At 42.1% G+C, this 23,156-nt stretch overlaps 1 protein-coding gene across 3 annotated transcripts in view; it reads right to left on the bottom strand.

Annotated features, from left to right (window-relative positions):
• Positions 1–417: 417 nt before the first annotated feature.
• The window catches only part of LOC142490480 (uncharacterized), a 30,704-nt gene continuing 7,965 nt past the window's right edge, over positions 418–23,156 (bottom strand). For 2 of the 3 annotated variants that reach the window (XM_075592832.1, XM_075592830.1), the window contains 3 exons: positions 4,164–5,589; positions 2,348–2,611; positions 418–1,313 (listed from right to left, as the gene is read on the bottom strand). In XM_075592832.1, the coding sequence (XP_075448947.1) occupies positions 711–1,313; positions 2,348–2,611; positions 4,164–5,576 (2,280 nt within the window). In that variant the 5' untranslated portion in view covers positions 5,577–5,589 and the 3' untranslated portion in view covers positions 418–710. The remainder of the gene's footprint in view (positions 1,314–2,347; positions 2,612–4,163; positions 5,590–23,156) is intronic. The other variant, XM_075592831.1, reaches the window with a different exon arrangement.

Below are 23,156 nucleotides of genomic sequence, written 5' to 3' on the forward strand. Positions count from 1 at the left end.
TAACCCATTGCACCTTTCCGCAGAAAATGTGATTTAACCTGATATTAGTGAGCTTTGAAAATAACATGTTAATGAAACGTTACATCAGGAACAAGGAGACCAAGGATTCCGTATGTGAAAGACCCTATTTAAACCTAGTCATATCAGCATAACTAGAGTGTTAAGGATTTTTGAGGGTGTGTGCGCATTTTGGCACTCTGTGATGAGGTGAGACAAAAGGCAGGCAGCTACTTCACCCATTCTCACACACATGCGTACATGCACGTACTTAACAAATTCTCACTGTATTACTCTTTTCAATTAAATAATTTAATGTTTTTTTCTATGAACGCAAGACTATACTAAAGACTCATACTGCCTTCGATTACATAAAATGCAGTGACAGGGAAGGAATTAAACTGTTAAATAAAACATGAATAACTGCAGCACACTGAATTTATTATTAAGAGTGGAGTATTCAACAATTAAACAGAAACTAATAAATTGAACAGAAGAAAAAAATAAATGTGGGAGAACATCGTCTCATTTGGGTGTCAGCTTTCGTTAGTCAGATGATCATTTAATTCCCACTCTGATGCATTTTCCTTGAGGACATTACGGTATGCATGACTGTTTTCAAAAATAAAATTAAAATGCCAACACCCACTAAATGACAGCCTTTGGGTTCATTGCCCTATCTGCTAAAATTACAACAGTTGTGTAATAAGGGTCTAATTTTTAATTTGACTCCGTACTGTCTGAAGTGCTTCTTCTCGTTCTATCAGAAGTTGTTTAAGCCGTCGGATTTTCTCATCTCTGATAGTTTCATCCAAATCCAAAGGAGAAAACATCTCGGAGCATAACTTGTTGGCTGGAGAGACCTTTGTAAAAGAATCTACAGGATCTTGACTCAGTCGGAAAGAGACACAGCTTGAGCTACTCACAGATTTTTCCTGTGAGTTGCTTGGTTCTGAATGAGTAGAAATAGGCATTACTTGATGAGGATTGGGCATTATTTGGTCAAGAGACTTCATAGGGTGAGGGGAATGGGTTGTTAATGGAGGAGTACTAGGTAGTGATAGAGAACCAGGCAATATAGTGAAATAAGAGCTTATCTTAACTGAAGAAGGATGACTACTCCTTACTAAAGGTAAACCTATGGGAGAAGAAGACATTGAAGAAGGTAGTGATCTGGGTGTAACTGGAACACTGGAAAACATAGTTTCAGAGTCTTGCTTTAAAGTAGGTCCTTCTAAATTCTTTCTCCGCTTTGAATTTTCAATATTGTCTAAAGCAGGTAACCTTCTTTTGACCTGTTGCATTTCAGTAGGAACCTATTTGGTAAAGAAAAATACAAATGATATAAATAATGCAAACAAAAAGCTGCTGATCATCCATATAATTACCAAATTTTGTTCTGAGAAATTGCAAGGAACTTGTTTCACCTAACTAGATCAATGATTATATATTTCCTTTAAATTGCCCCTGCTTTTCCTCTTTCATTTTCATCATATCAGATCACTTAATGGTCAAATTGAAATAAAATAAATCGGAGCTCCTTAACAGACTTCCTTGGACTAGAGTGAACGACGAAAAAGAGTTATTGTGACGTGAAATGCATGTCAGGTCACATGGATGACATCATTGCGACCGCCACTCTAGTCCAAGGAGGTCTGTTTCTCCTGTTGAGCGATTATGAACATCGTTATGTTATTAAAGTTAATGGTATACTGTGTAGACTATACCTATTCCTGCTTTAACTTAAATCCTTGCTGTATTATTAGCCAAAGCTTGAATGAGCACTCTGCTTATTATGTTATTATTAGCCTAGAGACAGCTATGTATGGGGAAGATACATTACCAATTTGTCCATTCCAGCTCACTCTAACACTATAGCTGTGAATCCTTGCTGAACCAAAAGCACTCCGCAGGCTACTGTATAGAAAGTTGCATATCATTTTGCAATGAAAAATCTGGGCTTTAAAATTACTTGCCTTTTCTAATGGTAATTAGAGGACAGTTTGAGTGAATGCAAATAGGGGGGGAAAAGGAAGAGCACTTCCAAAAGGTTAGCTGAGAAAAAAAGTGGAGATGCGTTCTCATAAGTATAAAATATTATTTTAATGGATCATAATGTAAAAACGGAGGTAAGTAGCCCACCACCTACGCGTTTCATGAGGAGGCGTTTTATCACGGCGTGGGGGGCATGTGTATTTCCAAAATGAATAAATCGACATATAAAAATAACAAGCATAAGTATGGTTCCTGTGTGTAAAACCAAACAGCTAAATGTGGTTATTTTAGGCAATGTCAAATTGACCATGCACAATTACATTAAAACATAACCTTGAAAACATGACACACGGACCTTCGTTTCATTTCCCAATGCCTTTGTATTACAGGCTTTGTTCTTTTCAGCAGCTACATTGTTGTTCACTGTGAGATTCTTTTTAGGACTCAGGCTTGAAACGTCCTTGGGTTTCACGGGTTCGGCACGTAAAAGAGGAATCCTTCTCAGGACAACTCTTTCTTTTTTGATCAAACCAAACTTTAACCTCAAGCTTCCATCTTTATTTTTATTTACTGCAGGTTTATGATCTCCCTTCAAACTGGGTGTCATCTTGATCTGAATCTGTAATTAAGAGGAAACATTGACAAAAACAAAACACATTTTACATGTATTTGCACAATTAGACAAGCACATGAAATCTGCGTAAAAAAAGTGAAAGTGCAAAAGTCAAATAATTAACAATGAAAAAGAATCATGTAACCCACACAAGTTTTAAATCTTATAGCAAATATTTAAATCTTTCATGATCTAGTTTTAATCTTTATTTAGATAAATCAGTTTATTATACCTATTTCAAATACACTTAACTCACTATGAACATCCCAGTGCTTTTATGAGTTGAATACATATTTTCTCACATCTCTAGTCTACAACCGTAATAGTTTGACCTGTTTTACACTCAAATGAAAAAATTATTATATTTACACCCTGGTAGTATATAAAAGTGGGGGGGGAAAAATCAGTGTTTCTTGTTGGTTTTTTTTAAGTGTTTGCTCATAAATCCTTCAATTAACACAATATTTCATGACAGTTACATAGTCTGGCCTAATATACCAATACAAGGTCAATGACATAAATTAGTTACACTTTAAATTAAGTACTAAGAAATAACCCAGCGGTAATTCTTTAGCAACAAGTAGACAACTTTGTATTGTATGTGGCTGCTGAAAGAGAACCTCATCCAGGGAGCCTTGGATAGAGAACCCTTTTGTTTTTGCAATTGAATGAGCAATGTGAGATTCCTGTGAGCTGTAAGGAAATTAAAAGTTGTGTTCCCTGTGTTTTGATTTCAGAAAGTAAGAATTTTCAGAAAGTATGCAGGAGTGTAACATTTTTCTTAAAGAGTGTACATAGTAATGACGCCCATGCATCTGCTCTTTGGCAGAACCACTGTTTCATTTGGTTACAGTCAGTAAATGCATGATGTGTAATTTCATTAATTAGAAAAACATCATTAAGTAATTAAAAACTTCCTAAATTATGCAATCATAAGTGCAATTTAGGAAGTAGGTTTTTTTGTTGATATACATGTTGTCTTCTTGCTTGCACTGCCTTAAATGGGAGGTGTATGATTACTCGCGTAAGTACTGAGTTTCCTGGTATGTAGTGCGTTAGAATTTTTTTTTAAATAAATAAATTACTCATGTTTGGGAACTGTGTGACTACTTTTTAGCTGTTCTTTGTTTTGACAACTCAAACTCCCCCTGTAAACTGGACTTGATGGGCTCTTCATAGCTCGAGCATCATCTTGAGATTGGCCTTTCCACTAGGTTTATAAAAGTTACTGAATAATACTTGTAAGGACTTTAACAATTCAGAAAATAATTTAAACCGTATAGAATATAACAAGCTGAATCCAATTAAAACCATCTGATTTCTGCAGCCCATATCAACATTTGTAGCTTTCCATTACTCCTTTAGAAACACACAAGCACATTTTACAAAGGTCCACCAACTTTTTTTGATTCATTTAATCGTCATTCATACATTCACATGGCCTATTTTCTTCACCAGCAAGTTTAGCAAATTAACAAATCATTAAAAATATATATTTTTCTTATTGTGTGATCATGTGCCATCCCAATGTCACTTTTGATTACTTAGCAGAAGTTACCTGTTCATCGATCTTAACAGGAGTATAATGTGCGTGCGGTACATCTGTAGGTGCATTTACCTTTATGGAAATTGTTGCGTTTGGAGGACTGAACCCTTTGTCTTGTGTCTCATGTTTTTCTGTGACAGAGCAGTTTTCAACAGGATCATCAAGAATACAAATTATGTCTGATTCATTTGTACGAATTGCTTGAAGTTTCGAAGTTTGTAACAATGCAGTACTTTCCTTGTTTGAACTATAACTCACATTTACCTGAAGAGATGTTTCAGTGCTCGGGCGCATTTTTAGATTTTTAGTAGGTTTATTTTGACACATCACTACCTCAACCACGTTATTGGATATATTCTTTATGGATTCAGAATGCTTTTGTGTTTCCGAACATGATGTGGATTCTTCTAGTGACACAAAGCTCTGTGATTCAGATTTAGTTTCCGTATCAAAAACATCAGATCCTTGTTTAGTCAGCAGGTAGGTTTTGTTTTGGTACATAACCAGAGAATCATCTTTAATAGGGAGAACATTTGTATTTGAACTGAGAGGGTTTCTGCACATTGGTAACATATTTGCAATACTGGTTTCATGATTTGTTTTTCCAGTCAATATTTGTAATACCTTTGTAGCAGTGACATCGGAAGACTTTACTGGAACAAGGCAAGAAGCAGACTCTTGATTCTCTTGTACAATCCATTTCATCGGTATGTTTGGAGATGTTTTTTTATAAGTAGGTAAATGGTCCATAAGAGATTCTACTGTCAAAGGCAAAGTTACTGGGGCTTTATTTGATGTTCTAGGTGTGGGGTAAACTGGTGAAATGTGCTTATAAGCTAAAGTTTTTATAGTATTAACTGGCGAAAGAAAAACAGAAGTGTTCTTGGCGACTTTTCGTTTTTCACTATTGCCAATTGCAGCGAGTATTTTCTGCTGGATAGCAAAAGGCAAAGAAGCTGGAACAGATTTGACTTCAGCATTAGCTGGTATTTGAAGATCATGCCCTGAAGGTAAAGTAGGTGTTGACTTTACAGCAACTGGTACAGCTTTTGAATTCACCATGACATAAGTTGTTTTTCCTGGATGAGATGGGAAACATGCAAGCTTATTATGTGATACAGTTGTCTCCAGTGGAGAATATTTACGGTCAACCCCAATGCTTTTTGCACATACAGGGGGATTGTCTTGTGTTGTGATTATGTTGTTTTCAAAATTGGTTTGCTGTAACACTGCTTCCTTTGCTGTTGAAGTTGGAAGTGGAGAGTGAAAAGAGAAACAAACTTTTTTTTTAACGTTTACTGCAGATGTATTGGAGATGTTAGGAAACTGAGCCAATGGAATGAGATGATCAGTTGATTTTGACACTGGTATCAATTGAAGAACATTTTGTCCTTGTAGTGCAGAGGCCTGAACTACTTGATACATACACCCTGCAAGACTTAAAGAGAGACACAGATTTATTAATGGAAAAATTGACAATATACAAAAGCAATATATAATAAACTGTTGTAACATTGCTACGAAAAAACAACAATTGAATGCATTTACATAAGTTCTGACACAGGAAACTTGAAACCTCTGTAAGTTATTGCTATTTAATGTCATAAATAGAAGAAGCTGTTTTAGTCCAGTAGTGATAGTGCAAAATAAATGAGTACTTCAATATTAAGCGATACGTTTTTTTTAATTTGGACTGACGACAATTGATATTCTAGGAAAAGATTGACAGTTCTACTCTATTCCTTGACCTGAGAAAGTAGTACTCTCGAAAGCTTGTCCTATTTTAATGTAAAAATGTTTTTCACATCAGTTCATGATAACGTAGCATATACAATTTTAACAAATAATACAGAACTTAATTTAAATACCAGTTGCATGTCAACCTTAAAGAAAACAAATATCCTTAAGTTGGAAAGTTCAAAACGCAACAAAATCTGCAAACAGTGGCAAGTCAATTGCTCTCAATTGCATACACACGCATGAGAAAGAAATGCAGATCTTTACAAATCATTGTCTGCTTTTAACATTACATGTACTTACTGTTACATTTCATTTAATCCTCTGGGTGCCCCAGGGTATAGCCCACACATCATAGGATGTGGCAGTCCAGGGGACCCCACCACCACATCATGGAATCTGGTAGTTAAAGGGACCTATGACGTAGTGGCTACTTCATGTCCTTTTTGTGCTCATTTTCCGTTTAGGGTTTGAGTAACATCGTGATCACATGATCACTCCGTGGGATAATGCGGGCACCAAATATTACAGAAACCAAAAAATAAATAAAAACACATTTCATACATTACTTAAATGAGTAATTGATTTTCATTGTTCACTTTACAAACAGCACCCTTGATATGAAGAAAAAGTAACCAATTATTGACTGACTTTTTTTTTTTTTTACATTAGTATAAGGCTTTGTTCGCTATGATGCAATAAATACAATATAGCCCCATTACAACAAATGTGTTCTTCCCTGGAAGCACATTGGAAGATCTGTCACTTAGCATGCTTTTCTAAGATTTAGATTTTTGATGCCTCATAATTGTTTACAACGGGTGTCTCCAACTTGCAGCTGGACTTTCACCTGGCCAGCAGACCATTCCGTTAGGTATAGCTTCTCTCTCCTCAAGGGGGCGCTGGTGCAGATGCGTACGGCAGCAGTGCTCTATTCAGTTTTAGCATGGTAGGGGGAGTAGGAGCTGTGGCAGGAACTGTATGCACACAGCGGTCAGACAGCAGGAAAGTTTAACAATACAACTATGCTTTATTAATGGGAAGACTTTGAAGTGACCACATGCTTATAAAAAGCATAATTTTACCTGCATTCTAGAGTTGTTACATAAACAAACAACTTTATTTCATATAGCGCTTTTCTCCCAATGGGACTCAAATCACTTAACAATTACAGAATAGTTTGTGGTACGCAGCACATAGGAATTTTTCCAGTCAATGCCTGCCCATATGAGCTTATAATCTATGATTGTGTTGCTTGAGACACAGGGAGACAGTGACTTTCCCAAGGTCACAAGGAGCACTGGGAATTGAACCAGGTTCCCTTGAATAAAGTCAGTGTCATAGTTTTCAGAATCAGTGTCTTTACTCACTGAGCAACTCCTTCTCCAAAATATTTTTTTTTAAATTAACATACTGATAACCTGTATAAACTGTTCCTTAAAAATGTCGGTCTAGTGCTGCTTCTTTTTATTAATCGCACTCCTGTTAGATGTGAAGCTAGGACAGTAAGACTGTCTTCTGTAAGTGTACACGGTGTATGAAGTAGAGCTAATCATTGCAAATGAGTGATAGAAACACTAGCAACAATACAAAAGACAACGTTTGGTGTATGCAAACATGTGGGTATAATTTTCTGTCTTTATGGGTGTGACCGTAGAGTCAATATGGCTAACATATTAAATGTTAGTCCCAGCCATTGTCCCTCTCGCTGGTCTAGATCAGGGGTGGGGAACGTCTAGCCTGAGGGCTGTAAAAGGCCAGCGAAATAATTTGGTCTGGCCCTGCCAAGGCAACCTCGATAAATCCCGTCGCCCGGTTACCACTGGGTGACAGATTTTAACGCGCTCGCGATGCGCCTGGAAAAAAGAAAGAAAAAAAAAACCCCTCTCCTGATTGGCTGCTGCGTGTTGGCACGTTGCCGAGATTTTTTTTTTGGCTCGCAGCAAGCTCTATCCGAACTTGCAAAGCGAGGCCCGTCTTTTCCTGCATGGAGCAAGTGGTAAGTCTGCTCCATGCCTCCCTTGCTTACCTTGTCCAGGTCCCCCCCCCGCTCCGATCCCCCCCTTGGAAAAGCAGTTGCGAGTAGCAACATCAATACCAGCTAACATCACACGCCTCACCAAAGAGAAGCCGTTCCAGCCATCACATTAGGGGTGAGTTAATGAAATGTTTGACCAAATACAGCAGGCTCATTTTTAAGTTGATAATTTTGTATGGCCCGCGAATGATCTTATAAATATCCAAACGACCCTTGGCAGAAAAAAGGTTCCCCACCCCTGGTCTAGATGGATACATACAGTAGAATTTCCCCTGTAGATTAATCTTATTCTGATTAAAATTACCAAAATACTGTACTAATGAGTATGTAAACCTTTATTCTGTGTGAAAATCTGATGTCTGTGTTTCTGTCTGCTTTGTGTTCCCGTCTGTTAATTTGTTAATTCAACTTGCACACAAAGGAATCCGGGTTTGTGTTAAACAAGTGGGTGGGGGGGAGGAAGGTGCAGTGCTTGGGAACATTGAGAGTAGGTCGGCACTCAGGGATGTTGGCTCGAAGAGCGGAGCCTTTGGTCATCCCAGACACTGAGATGCCTATTTCTGGCCAGAACAGTTGCTGGGTATGAGCCCCGTAGGTGCTGTTCCCATTGGCCGGATTGAAATCTCTGCTCTCCTTAAAGCCACCCCTGTGTGCTGTCCTAGACAAAGTCACCACCTCCCGGTCCATCACAGGTGAACCCTTGCTCTGTGATGGTACACAGGACCTATGTGAAGTATGGGGAATAAACCCCGTGTTGTCCGATGCTCCACCATGTGCACGTGACTCGTGGTTTGAAAAAAATGCAAGATATAATATGTATAGCTATAAAAATGGCAATCCTGCTGCAGATGATGTAATAAACAAATGAAGGTTTAGAAGGAAGAACGTTTAACAGACTAATGACCTGGGTGGGGGGCTAGTGAGCAGGGAATAGATAGAGACAGGAAGAGAAGCAACCGTGGATGCCGCTCTCCTGTACTCACGGAACACTAAAACCTGCTGCCCTTACCCGACCTGGTATCTTCACTGTTCGTTCCGTTGACTTGCCAGTCCCAGCTCTGTGAACCTCGCGCTTGCGCGCTGATGCATGACGTCACTGCAGGAAATTGATGGTTTCTTCTGGGACAGACCCGACGTGTCCTGCGCTCTGGTGCTCCTCACAGCCCCGAGGGGCGGCCACAAGTAACACACTGGAAGGCAGTCACGGTGCTTCAATGCGGAGGAAGTAGCCTGCGCGCTGCAGCCGTAGTGGTATCTTTGATAAAGTCCCAAGACGGGACGAAACGCGTCAGAGGTCTATTCTGTGATGTACAGCACTACTATTTATTAAAGCTGATTTTATTTTAATTCGTGGCTGGGTTCCATTATGCAGTGACCACCCTCGTTTTTCGTCATTTTCCTGTACACAGGACCTAGCTAGATAGGATTCCCCACGAAACCTGTTTTGGTGAGTGTAAGCCCTTTTCTGTGGCTATGTTCTGCCTATTGGCTCCGGCCAAAATAAATATACTTTATTAAACACCTTTGTCCTGTCTGGTGCCTTGGTCCCAGTGAATTGTTCTGGTCTTCCGTGACAATTGGTGCCAGAGGTTTTTATATACAGTTGTGTGAAAAAGAAAGTACACCCTCTTTGAATTCTATGGTTTTACATATCAGGACATAATAACAATCATATGGTCTTAAAATGAGGTAAATACAAGCTCAGATGAACAACAACACATGATATTACACCGTGTCATGATTTATTTAACAAAAATAAAGCCAAAATGGAGAAGCCATGTGTGAAAAACTAAGTATACCTTATGATTCAATAGCTTGTAGAACCACCTTTAGCAGCAGTAACTTGAAGTAATCGTTTTCTGTATGACTTGATCAGTCTCTCATCGTTGTGGAGGAATTTTGGCCCACTCTTCTTTACAATGTTGCTTCAGTTCATTGAGGTTTGTGGGCATTTATTTATGAACAGCTCTCTTAAGGTCCTACCACAGCATTTCAATTGGATTGAGGTCCGGACTTTGCATGGGCCATTCCAACACCCTGATTCTTTTCTTTTTCAGCAATACTATTGTAGATTTCCTGGTGTGCTGGGTTCATTGTCCTGTTGCATGACCCAATTTCGGCCAAGCTTTAGCTGTCGGACAGATGGCCTCACATTTGACTCTAGAATACTTTGGTATACAGAGGAGTTCATGGTCGACACAATGACTGCAAGGTTCCCAGATCCTGTGGCTGCAAAACAAGCCCAAATTATCACCCCTCCACCACCGTGCTTGATAGTTGGTATGAGGTGTTTGTGCTGATATGCTGTATTTGGTTTTTGCCAAACGTGGCACTGTGCATTATGGCCAAACATCTCCACTTTAGTTTCGTCTGTCCAAAGGACATTGTTCCAGGAGTCTTGTGGTTTGTTCAGATGCAACTTTGCAAACCTAAGCCGTGCTGTCATGTTCTTTTTCCTGGCAACCCTTCCAAACAAACCATACTTATTCAGTCTTTTTCTAATTGTACTGTCATGAACTTTAACATGTAACATGCTAACTGAGGCCTGTAGAGTCTAAGATATAACTCTTGGGGTTTTTTTGCAATTTTTCTGAGCATTGCACGGTCTAACCTTGGGGTGCATTTGCTGGGACGTCCACTCCTGGGAAGATTGGCAACGGTCTTGAATGTTTTCCACTTTTGAATAATCTTTCTCACTGTAGAATGATGGACTTTAAATTGTTTGAAAATGGCCTTATAACCCTTCCCAGATTGATGGGCAGCAGCAATTGCTTCTCTAAGATCATTGCTGATGTCGTTCCTCCTTGGCATTGTGTTAACACACACCTGAATGCTCCAGACCAGCAAACTGGTAAAACTTCGGCATTTATAGGGGGTGGTCACACTTGCTGATGATCAATTAATCAAGGGCATTTAATTAGCAGAACCTGTCTGTTACTTAGCATCTTAATTAATATGGAAGCAGTAAGGGTGTACTTAGTTTTTCACACATAGCTTCTCCATTTTGGCTTTATTTTTGTTAAATAAATCATGACACGGTGTAATATGTCATGTGTTGTTGTTCATCTGAGGTTGTGTTTACCTAATTTATAGACCTGCCAAGGAACAGATGATTGTTATTATGTCCTGATATGTAAAACCATAGCATTCAAAGAGGGTGTACTTTCTTTTTCACACAACTGTGTATGTATATATACACACACACACACATACACACACACACACACACACACACACACACACACACACACACACACACACACACACACACACAGTTAGGACCGAAAATAATTGGACACTGATACAAGTTTTGTTATTTGGGCTGTGTACCAAAATAAATTCAAGTTACAGTTAAATAATGAATATGGGCTTAAAGTGCAGTCTATCAGCTTTAATTTGAGGGTATTCACATCCAAATTGGAGAAAGGGTTTAGGAATTACATCTCTTTAATATGTAGGCCCCTCTTTTTCAAGGGACCAAAAGTAATTGGACAATTGACTCAAAAGCTGTTTCATGGACAGGTGTGGCTATTGCTTCATTATTTCATCATCAATTAAGCAGGTAAAAGGTCTGGAGTTGATTCCAGGTGTGGCATTCGCATTTGGAAGCTGTTGCTGTGAACCCACAGCATGCGGTCAAAGGAGCTCTCAATGCAAGTGAATTAGGGCATCCTTAGCCTGCAAAAAAAAAAATCCATCAGAGAGATAGCAGGAACATAAGGAGTGGCCAAAGCAACAGTTTGGTACATTCTGAGAAAAAAAGAACGCACTAATGAGCTCTGCAACACAAAAAGGCCTGGCCGTCCACGGAAGACAACAGTGGAGTATGATCGTAGGATCCTTTCCATGGCAAAGAAAAAACACTTTACAACATCCAGCCAAGTGAAGAACACTCTCCAGGAGGTAGGCATATCATTTTCCAAGTCTACCATAAATAGAAGACTTCACGAGAGCAAATACAGAGGGTTCACCACAAGGTGCAAACCATTCATAAGCCTCAAGAATAGAAAGGCCAGATTAGACTTTGCCAAACAATATCTAAAAAAAGCCAGCCCAGTTCTGGAACAGCATTCTTTGGACAGATGAAACTAAGATCAACCTGTACCAGAATGATGGGAAGAAAAAAGTATGGAGAAGGCTTGGAACGGCTCATGATCCGAAGCATACCACATCATCTGTAAACCACGGTGGAGGCAGTGTGATGGCATGGGCATGCATGCCTTACAATGGCACTGGGTCACTAGTGTTTATTGATGATGTGACAGAACACAGAAGCAGCCGGATGAATTCTGAAGTGTATAGGGATATATTGTCTGCTCAGATTCAGCCAAATTCAGCGAAGTTGATTGGACGGCGCTTCACTTTACAGATGGACAATGACCCAAAACATACTGCGAAAGCAACCCAGGAGTTTAAGGCAAAGAAGTGGAATATTCTGCAATGGCCGAGTCAATCACCTGATCTCAACCCGATCGAGCATGCATTTCACTTGCTGAAGACAAAACTAAAGGCAGAAAGACCCACGAACAAACAACAACTGAAGACAGCTGCAGTAAAGGCCTGGCAAAGCATCACAAAGCAGGAAACCCAGCGTTTGGTGATGCCCATGTGTTCCAGACTTCAAGCAGTCATTGCCTGCAGAGGATTCTCAACAAAGTATTAAAAATTAACATTTTATTTATGATTGTGTTAATTTGTCCAATTACATTTGAGTCCCTGGATAAAGGGGACTGTGTATGAAAATGGTTGCAATTCCTAAACGTTTCATACAATATTTTTGTTCAACCCCTTGAATTAAAGCTGAAAGTCTGCACTTCTATTGCATCTCGGTTGTTTCATTTCAAATCCATTGTGGTGGCGTACAGAGCCAAAATTATGAAAATTGTGTGTGTCCAATTATTTCCGGACCTAACTGTATATATACACACAGACACACACACACTAACGCGTAGCTCAGCACAAACAAAGTGCGACCGCGGTGCTGAGGTAGGGAATTGAGTAACGCCAACCCACAGCCACGCGGGCGCGCCTAGGATGTAGATTGGTCGTGCAAGCCAGGTCAGGATTAGAGATGTGAGAGTAGTTGAGGGTACTTGCCAAGTCAGGAGAGGAGAGTTGTGGATCGTTGGAGTACTTAGCCAAGGTCAGGACTGGAGACAGAAGACTGGTAGTTCGTAGCCGGATCAGGAGAGTTGCGGAGTCCAAAGAGAGAAGCAGGGTCAGGCAACAAGAGGTTAACAAGCAAGGCAAGGTCACAGGAACTGAATGCAACGAGGCACGGCGTCACACTAGACTATGCTCAGCAATGAGTTTTTTTTTATAACTTAAATTTTATTGAATATTTTAAACATGAGATACAATACACAATACACATTACAGGCATTCTTGAAAGTATTCTCAGCTGTAAACAGTAATATTATTCATGAGGATTCCCGACCTTTCGGGCCCTATTTAGCCGGGTTATTACGGACGGAATAGAAATAATATTATAACGTTAAAAAAAAAGGGGGGGGGGGGAAGAGGTAGGGTGGGGAATGGATATGGAGAGGACACCAACCCGGGTATCAGATCGCCTCTTGTCTCACATCTTCCTAGCTGTAGAAGGAACACACCCCCGAGTGGTGCTTCTCAATGTTGACCAAATGTAAAGCAATAATAAAATCTGCTTGTTGAACAGCCATCAGCGTTGCATACACTTAATCCACATATCCATAAGCAACAGTATTGCGGTCCCCCCAATAGCCTCTGGAGTGAGATAAGTCTTGTATGGGGTACAGGACAGCTGTCGGGTGTCAATAAAGCCAACACTTGAGTGTCATTACCCTGGTCTGTGTTCTTACCTGCGTGGGAGTTGCACCGCTTCATTTTTCTTGGATTCTTCCTCACATCTTCCTAGACAGATCGGCTCTGCGGGATTCCTACCTGTGTACCTGTATACTCATCCTACTTAGGGAGCAATGAGAGTCTGAAGCAGGAAGGTATATAAAGGGATATCCTCCAATGGAAAGCCAGGATAGAACCAGGAAGCGGAATCCTATAGGCTGCTGGTGCACACAGGTGTGCCCTATGATGACGCCTGATCAGGAACGGGGGTGGGACCGATCGCACGCGTCACGGCGGTCAGGGGGCGGAGCTTGGTACACACGTCACTCCCACGCCGGTCCTGTCCGTCACCAGAGCGGGAGTGGAGATTGGGACGCGCGTCAGCGGGGAGGCTGGACGAGCGCACCCATCGTGCGCTGGAGCGGGAGGCGGAGTCAGAGTCCGCGGGTGGAGAGTCAGACCGCGCGTAACTGGGCCATGAGATTGCGCAACCTGGATGTTCGTCACGAAAGGGTCTTTTAGGTGAGGAGACGGTCTATGGCCACCAGGATTGCGATTACACACACACACACAAACATATATATATATACACACATACACACACACACCTTATTTATCTATTTTTTTCAATTGATATCACAATTATTATAGTTGTCTCCATATTCCCCCTTTGTATGCACATTTTTTATATATGCAATTTTTATTCTTAAATTTACTTTTATTGTATTTATATATTTTAGAAGCCATCCACAACAACAGTGTAGCAGATGTTTTTCTTCACTGTCCACTTACAGGTCACGCACGGGTGGTTCCCTCTCCCACCAGTGACCTAACAACCAGTACATTTTTACCTTTCAATATATTTTTTAAGCCCAACTATTTATTTACTTATTTACATCCCTCTATTTATCCATATTTGTGGTCTGTCATTTGCAGAGGCTGTAATCCATTTAATAAAGCAAATTCAGTGCCACATTCAAGGAGTCAATTAACTTAAATCAGCATCACGCAAATCAGTTGATTGCAAGCTGTCTTGCCAATTACGCTGCGCATTGCCCAAGGGCTATTGGATATATAAAGCACCACATTAAGCCCAATGGACTATCCCCTGAAGAGTACAAACTTCTCGAAACACGTAGGGTGTCCTTCACGAGTCACCGTACTACACGAGTGACATCGGAGTTCCGAAACCCGGAAGTAAGAACCGGTTCAACAGAGCTCACCGAGAACGAAGCAGAGCAGTAACCATACACCTCAGGTTATAGCCTAGACTGCAGCAGCCCGCAGGGTGGGAAGAGGGGGTGCTAATGTGGGGAGCGTAAAACCCCGGAGGACCCCATACCCCCAACTGATGCGAGCACCATAGACTGCAGCTACAAAGTGCCTTGACTGAGGTTACCTGCAATGCAAAGCTGGAAAACTCAATATTCAACCGCGCTGAAAACCACATATGTTTGACAGTTGGTACTCGCTTTGTCGCTTTTAACCATTTATTAAAAACAATATTGCACTATTTTCCTCTCTATATCCTTTTTTCAAGGTACAGTTCACCATTCTCTGAGAACTGCAGGAGAAGCCTATACATCAACTCCAAGGACTCTGACTTGAGCTAAGTATCACTGCCTTCAAAATTATTTTAGAGACTATATTGGCAATTTTATTCTCTTCCACACATTTTTTCTTTGTCCACCGCCCTTTGCGCCCAATTGCCCAGATTTCTTTTGTAAAGACTTTGTGACGCGACCAGAAAAGTTCCCTGATTTGGACTGTGGCAGCAGGACTTGGACACTGGTTCGTTTATATATAGTTTTGTGTTATCTTTTTATAGGTTCATTTTTTTCTGTGATTTTATCACTTTATTCATTTACGGTTTTAAAAGTGTTTTAGCGCTTTCTCCTACCGTACGGTTTTATAAAAACATGTTTATGAATGTTTCAAACCACAATGAATCATCTGCTAATCTATGAAACTGGAAACAATGCTGAATATGTTCTTGTAATGTTTTGTAATCCCTCAAAAAGTTGGAGCCTTTTAAAATGAGTGAATCTCAGTTCTCTCTGTTCTTGTTTTAGGAGAATGTTTCATGGGGCAAGCCATAAAAGACCATGTGCTGAAATTTCATTCTGCATCCTATTGCAGATTGGACATCCTCGAAGTTCTTGCTCCAATCCTTTTTCCCATTGCTGCAGATGCAACGTCAAACTTTGCTGTTGTGAAATAAATATAGAGTGCACCTGGGTATATTATGCCACTTGAGGTGACAATTCATGATGATACAAAAAATAATGAAGAGGAATCTAGATCGAGCTATTTCTGAACACACAAAGTTGTCAGTCTCAAAAATTAAAAATAAAGTGGAAAAGTGAAAAACATTAAAAACTTTTCTGGATGCCACAAGAGTAAAATGTAAAGTCTCCAATATACTCAACAAGTGCTGAGGAAACTGCATTGGTATGACCAGTGAGCTAGAGATCCAGGAAGCAGAGGGAAAGAAATACCCTAGAAAAGAAAAAAAAAACATACCTCCCATAACCCCCTCCTAACCCGGGCTTAACCTAGCTACAAGGTGGTTCCCTTGTCATTACTCCCACAGGGAGCTTGAGTAATATACAAAAGTGGAAGGAATGCTCAGCTTTATCTCTGCCACCGAGTCAAAAGGTTTCTTGTACTACCTCACAAGATGGAGCTACAATCGCCCACAAGCATACCGCTATTGGGTTGTAGACGTTTATCAAGAAATAAACAATACGCTGTAGTTTCACTTGATAAACCACAATAAGTATCTCAAATGCTGCTGTGGTACAGATATTACCCACATAAGTGACCACATTCAATGGTGAGCATGAAAGTCAAATTTAGGCCTTAACCAATTTCAGCTTCATGAAACGACCTGAAAAATGCTACTTCAGTTACGTAAAGACGTATTAGGATCTTCAACATGGATGCCTTCTGACTTCTCCTGCCTCTAACAACATGACCACCGAGGCAGGAAGTCAGCCTCTTCTTAAGTCGATTGCTCTCACCTGCCATCTCCCTTTATAATGCTTCTATTCCCCTCTCTCCTTGGCCGTGCAAGGTATTCCATGTCTAGTCTCCTTCTGGAAGCCCAGTATTGCCTGCCATAGACCCCTGACTGCCACCGGACTACTTTAGCTCTACCACTCTGTCTCTCTCTAGCCTTGACCTCAACCACTCTGCCTCTCTCCAGCCCTGAGCCTGGAACAGTGACCACGACCATCCTATACCTCCTGCTCTCACCCCAGAACTGAAGTCCACTATTCTATTGTTTCATGATTTAGATCCCAGGTACGGATCCCGGGTCTCCTCTCCTTCTCTGCCTAGCGGGTTTATCTTCTGAACAGCACAAAGCAACATACGTAATCATAACAAGAGGGCAAGGGCATACAACAAAATGTTATATTAAATCTGGTTGTATAAGAACAATGTTGAAAATGCTTGGCTCATAGGTGTATGTTAATCTGCATAATCACTGAAGCCTAACATACCTAAAAACACACGATGCAAAGTTGTGCCTTGTTGATCTTTTTGATTACCTTTAAATTAATAGTTGAGATCTACAGTACAGCAATGAAATGAGTGGTGGCCCTTTTTTGACCAGTTCCTAAGAAGTATGTGCTGTTACAATGGTCAAAGATGTCCCTAGATACATCCCATGTCACCTCTTTTGCCAACACATTTGTAATCAGGCAAGCAGAAAAAGCTACAAATAATAATTTAATCTAGAACAGTCCAAATCCTCAATAATAAATATGATATAATCAAGTCAGTCGTTATACAATTAGTCCACCCAAGTATAGGCAGTATTTCCCATGGGATTAATTCAGAATAGTAAGAGTGGGTGTGGCAATATGACATGGTCATGCTTGTGTTGTCCAAAAAGTTTGGTTGTGCTACTTCAGGTCACTTACACATCATACGTGCAAAGTTGACATTTATTCCTTGGAAGTAACACTGATATTTAAAAGTCTAAATATGGATGATGAGCAAAGTTGTCCAGATTCATTTTGTCAATTAGAATATGGTTTTCTGTGCAGTTTGTGCTAGTAATGATGCCCATTAACCATTTGAGTGCCAGAGGGGTCAGACACCAGGGTACCACAGTCCCTCTGGCACTGTGATCTGTTCCATCATCCATGACGCTGCAAAGAGGAGTCCTCTTGCATTCCTCAACCAGATTGCAGTCAGCACTGCACAGGAAGGCAGAAAGCCTTGAAAACAAGCAGATACCATATGATGCACTGGGTAGCTACTACATCATGGGGCCCTTGGAGTATTTTTTTTTTTTTTACAGTGTTGGAACCAATGAGTTTTCCAGAAATAAACCATGTCTATTGTAGCTCTGGGAACACCCGGGTTTCAGAAATATACACTGATGTAGTTACTGGTGTTTCTTCCTGGGTATGTAAAAAAAATCCAACAAAACGTCCCGGTGACAGGGTAAATAAAAACAACCAGCTATATGCCTGGCAGACATATGTTTAGTCTGCAGTACAGCAGTGATGAGGTTAACTTCAGCTGGGAAGCTCATGATAATTAGTTGGATCAGTTCCCTGATGAAGAAACCTTTACGGTTTCGAAACGCGTAGGATTGTGTACTATTGGACTCTCTGCCCCCACATATATTGATCCGGCCACCGGAGGAGAATCTTGACGTGACGCGACGCGAGTTGGAGTGACGTCATCACCCGGAAGTGCCGGTGCGGTGGGGAGAAGGAGAGAGACCAGCCGTCGCGAGGACCGCGGGACACGGCCGTTCCCCAGTGAGCCACTTGTGGCTAGACACTGTTCACCTTCACCGGGGACATTTAAAGGACTCCTTATCTACCCATTCTATATCTGGGATTTTCTCACCAACTCCAGTAACAGTGGATGACTGCTGATCCGGTCCACAGTGTGATGCAAGATCTCTGCTGAAGACATCTGATCCGGGTCGCATTGCTGGTGGATGGGTAACATATCCCATAAATGTCTAATTGATTTTTTATTGATGTACGCACAATAATTACCCTATTAATTTGTTGTTTTAATATATCTTTAATGCACTATGAGCGTTGTGCGCTGTGTCTTTTGTGTTTTTGTCAGACATATGTTTAGTCTGCAGTACAGCAGTGATGAGGTTAACTTCAGCTGGGAAGCTCATGATAATTAGTTGGATCCCAGCTGCCTAATCAAGGTGTGTTAAAAACCCCAGGCTGTACACACATGCAGTCTAGCTGGTAAGGAGACAGGAGTGGGTTACTGAAGAGATTACTGATATAAGGTCTGTTTGCAAAGTACATGGTTTATGAACTGTTGTGTCCTGCATGCTGAAGAGAAACTGCTTTGTTTGCCATGCTAAAGAGAAACTGCTTTGTTTGCCACGCTGAAGAGAAGCTATTTTGTTTTGTCTACTGTATGTTTTTAAGGCTAAATAAATAAGCCTTGTCAAGAGACCCCACATGTGTAGTTGCATGTACCCTGCAACATATGGTGTCAGAAGTGCCGGGATTTTGAAAGGCTCCTGCAGTAAAAAGGGCCACACACACAAACAAGAATGAGAAAAATTGAAGACATTTTGAAAGAGTTTCTGTGCGAGCAAACCAGACAGCAGGGACAGTTAATGCAGGAGCAGGCCCAACTACCATTGCAGCAGCAAACCCAGCTCCTAACCAAGCAGCAGACAGCACAGGATGAGCGGATGGCCAAGCTGCTGACCCAATTCCAGGGGTCTGCCAGTCCAGAACTTGCAAACAAACCCCGGGTACTCCTGAGGAAAATGGCTCCGAACAAGGATCCAGAGGCTTTTTTACTGACATTTGAAAGGGTTGCCGAAGCTCAGGGCTGGGCTGCAGATCGCTGGGCAACTGCTTTGTCCCCGCTCCTCATAGGAGAAGCCCACGCCTCATATCAGGGCCTCCCTGCAGATCAGGCAATGGACCACCGACAAGTGAAAGCCGCCATACTGGATCGCTTAGGTCTGACCCCAAAGACCTACCGGCAGCAGTTCCGGAACATGAAGTAAACCAATAAGATGAGACCCCGGTTCCCCGCTCAGCGGTTATTGGACTTGTGTACGCGCTGGATACAACCTGAGGAGTGCACTAAGGAGGCAATTCTTGAGCAGGTGGTTTGGAACAATTCCTACAAATAATACCCCCTTCCGCACGCTCTTGGGTAAAACGCCACTCTGCTGAACCCTAGCTTTGGCGGTCCGACTCGTGGAGAACTTCCTTGGGGCTGAGGAGCAGGCAAGTGTCCAGGACCCGACGGATCCGACTCGACTGGCACCTGTGGATGCCCAAAGAGGGAGGTCGGATCAACAGGGAACCTACGGCCTGTCCACGCGCAACCGCCAAGTCCAACGGAAGGAGCAGTCGTTACAGCAAGGACGGAGTCCAAATGCTGGTCCCCGCCGAGACCCTCATCTCCTTCCTGATGTCAGCTCGTCGCAAAATGAGAGGAACTTCTGAGGACATCGCCCACAAGACCCAACAGATGCCTGGTATCCAGTATCCGGTCCAGCGGAGCGCTATCCACGCCCCCCTCCTCCGAGGGAACCCTCTCCATGTTCCGCCTGCGGAGAACAAGGCCATCGGCAGGTGGACTGTCCACTGATGGATTGTTCATTTAGCAGGACCGTCGCCTCGGCCTTCACTGGAGAAAATTATGAGCCCTGGCTACTTCCAGCCCAGGTTAGGGGAAAAACCATCCAGGCCCTTGTAGATTCGGGCTCTGGAAAAACTCTGGTCTTCCAGGAACGGTTACCGCGTAACGTGTGTTCTTTTGACTCCCCATGTAGTATAGAATGTATACACGGCGCTGTAAAACGGTATCCGACGGCCAAAATCCGGCTACAGGTAAAAGGCCAGGAGGCCTACCTCGAAGTAGGAGTCGCTCCTTGGCTCTCCGCCCCGTTGTGCTTGGCCGGGACTGGCCTTTCTTTTCAGACCTAATGGCTCCAGTCTCTCACGAGGAGCCTTATTCTATGGCTCAGGAGAACCCTGGCAAACTGTTCCCCTTCTCGGCAGACCTTTTTCCCCAGTAGGCACCGGGTTCAAAAGACTCGGAAGCAAAGACGCTCTGACAAACAGGACTGGTTGCAGAAATCTGGGTCTCAAGGTGACCATTCTAGTAGTCAGAGGTCACAAGTGATCGCTGGGAATGGCCAGAGGGAGGGGGATATGGGCCCTGGAGATTTACCAGACCTATACTTCCCTGATTTTTGCCAGAGGCAAAGGGAAGACTGTGACGGGGAGGAAGGGGTTAATACCTGATTTGCTATGCATTACTGTTGTTGCCCTGTCCCCGCCATTTTTATTCCCCATTTGCAGGCCATTCCCTGTCTGCGAGGGTAAAAGACAAGATGCATTGCTTGCCATACCCTCTAATCGACACATGATGGCAGATCTTAAATGTAAGGCAGGAGGTATTTTTTTGGGTGAATGAGCTGGGGCTATTTTTATGACCAAGCCTCAAAGGGCTGTAGTTATTTTTATGACGGAGCCTCAAAAGGCTCTCACAGATTTAGAGTCCCCCTGTCTAAAAGAGTGTCAATTATGAAAAGACCCAGAGACCCATAATGTATATAATACTGGCATACTGATGCACAGCAGATGTCAGGCTAGTGACACCTTTGAGTCAGAAACCAGACACAGTGGCCCCAAGTTAAGGGTGTAGCCCAGGTATGCGAAGTGGCATGGGCGTCAACCTGACCCAGGCACCCTGCCCACCGGACAGCCCTTTTGACCGGTCTTATGAACTGTGGGTAACTTGGCTATTCGTGGTTTTTTTTGTTCCCACGAGGGGATTGGATCCACATGTTAAAGATAGCTTTGGGCAGTCTATAACTGTGGCTCCCCCAGGTATCCCCAGTGTGATTCCTGAATTTTAATCCATGATGTATAGATGCAAGACTTTGTTCCAGTACAGCAGCAACCAGTCCAGGAGTGAAGAGGTTAATAACCACATAACCACAGGACTTTTAAAACCAAGGCTGCATTTCTGGCGCTTGCAAGCAGAGGACAATTTATTTTGTTTAAAAGGACAATTTCTTTCATTCCCTTATTCCAGTAAGTGTTGTTTTCAAGTGTATTCTGCAGATGTCGTGTGTATGTCTATTAAGGAAATAAATCACAATTTATTTTGCAACTTGTTCTGTTCAATCAAGTACCCAGAAATATAAATGTGTTGATAAAAGTTGGTGTCATCGTGACAAAGACCCAGTCCTTGCTAGACAGTATAATAAGGTGGTAAAAATTGATGAGCAGATTTTGAAAGCACAGGGGGTGATAGTATTCTCCCATTTTGAATTATCAAATGATATCCTGTATAGGGTGAATAGGCAGACACAAACAGGGGAGGTCACCAGACAGATATTGGTTCCCAAGGCGTTTGTTAAATCTGTGTTCACTCTAGCCCATACTGTCCCTTGGGGTGGTCATCTGGGTAGGGATAAAACATTGGACCGTATTTCGGTTCCGATTCTATTGGCCAGGGATGCATAGTGATATTGCCAAGTTATGTGCGGCATGTCCGGAGTGCCAGCTAACTAGTCCGAAGGGACAAAAAACAGCCCCTTTGGTTCCTCTACCCTTGGTGTCAGTTCCCTTTGAGAGGATTGGGGTAGACTTGGTAGGATCTCTAGAACCTTCTGCGAAAGGACACAGGTTTATTCTTGTAATAGTTGACTATGCAACAAGATATCCTGAGGCATCCCCCTGAGAACAGCAACGGCGAAGCAAGTAGCCAACAAGTTGTTGGAGCTGTTCTCACGGGTTGGACTTCCCCAGGTTATGGTGACAGACCAAGGTACAAATTTTTATGGCTAAACCGATGCAGGATGTCTTAAAATTACTAGAGATCAAGTCTGTTCGGACATCGGTCTACCATCCACAGACTGACAGATTGGTGGAAAGATTTAACCGAACTCTAAAAGGGATGCTGAGAAAATTTGTAGATTCAGAGAAGAGAGCCTGGGATGAACTTCTCCCTTTCTGCTGTTTGCAATGCGGGAAGTTCCCCAGGCCTCCACGGGATTCTCTCCATTTGAACTGCTGTATGGCCGCCAACCCCGGGGTATCCTAGACCTCCTAAAGGAGTCCTGGAAGGAACAGCGGTCCCCTTCTAAGAATACCCTGCAATATGTACTAGACCTTAGGAAGCGCCTAGATGTGGTCGGCCATTTTGCTAGGGAGAATCTTAGATCAGCCCAGGACAGTCAGGAGAGACATTACAATCAGAATGCTCGCATGAGAGTGTTTCACCCGGGAGACCAGGTGATGTTATTGTTACCCAGTTGCGAGAGTAAACTCCTGGCCAAATGACAGGGCCCATTCGAAGTACTCCGCTGCACGGGTGATGTGGATTACGAGATCGCTCAACCAGGGTCCAGGAAGGGTAAACAAATT

Source organism: Ascaphus truei, chromosome 3 (assembly GCF_040206685.1).
Source record: "Ascaphus truei isolate aAscTru1 chromosome 3, aAscTru1.hap1, whole genome shotgun sequence".
Taxonomy (NCBI): domain Eukaryota; kingdom Metazoa; phylum Chordata; class Amphibia; order Anura; family Ascaphidae; genus Ascaphus; species Ascaphus truei.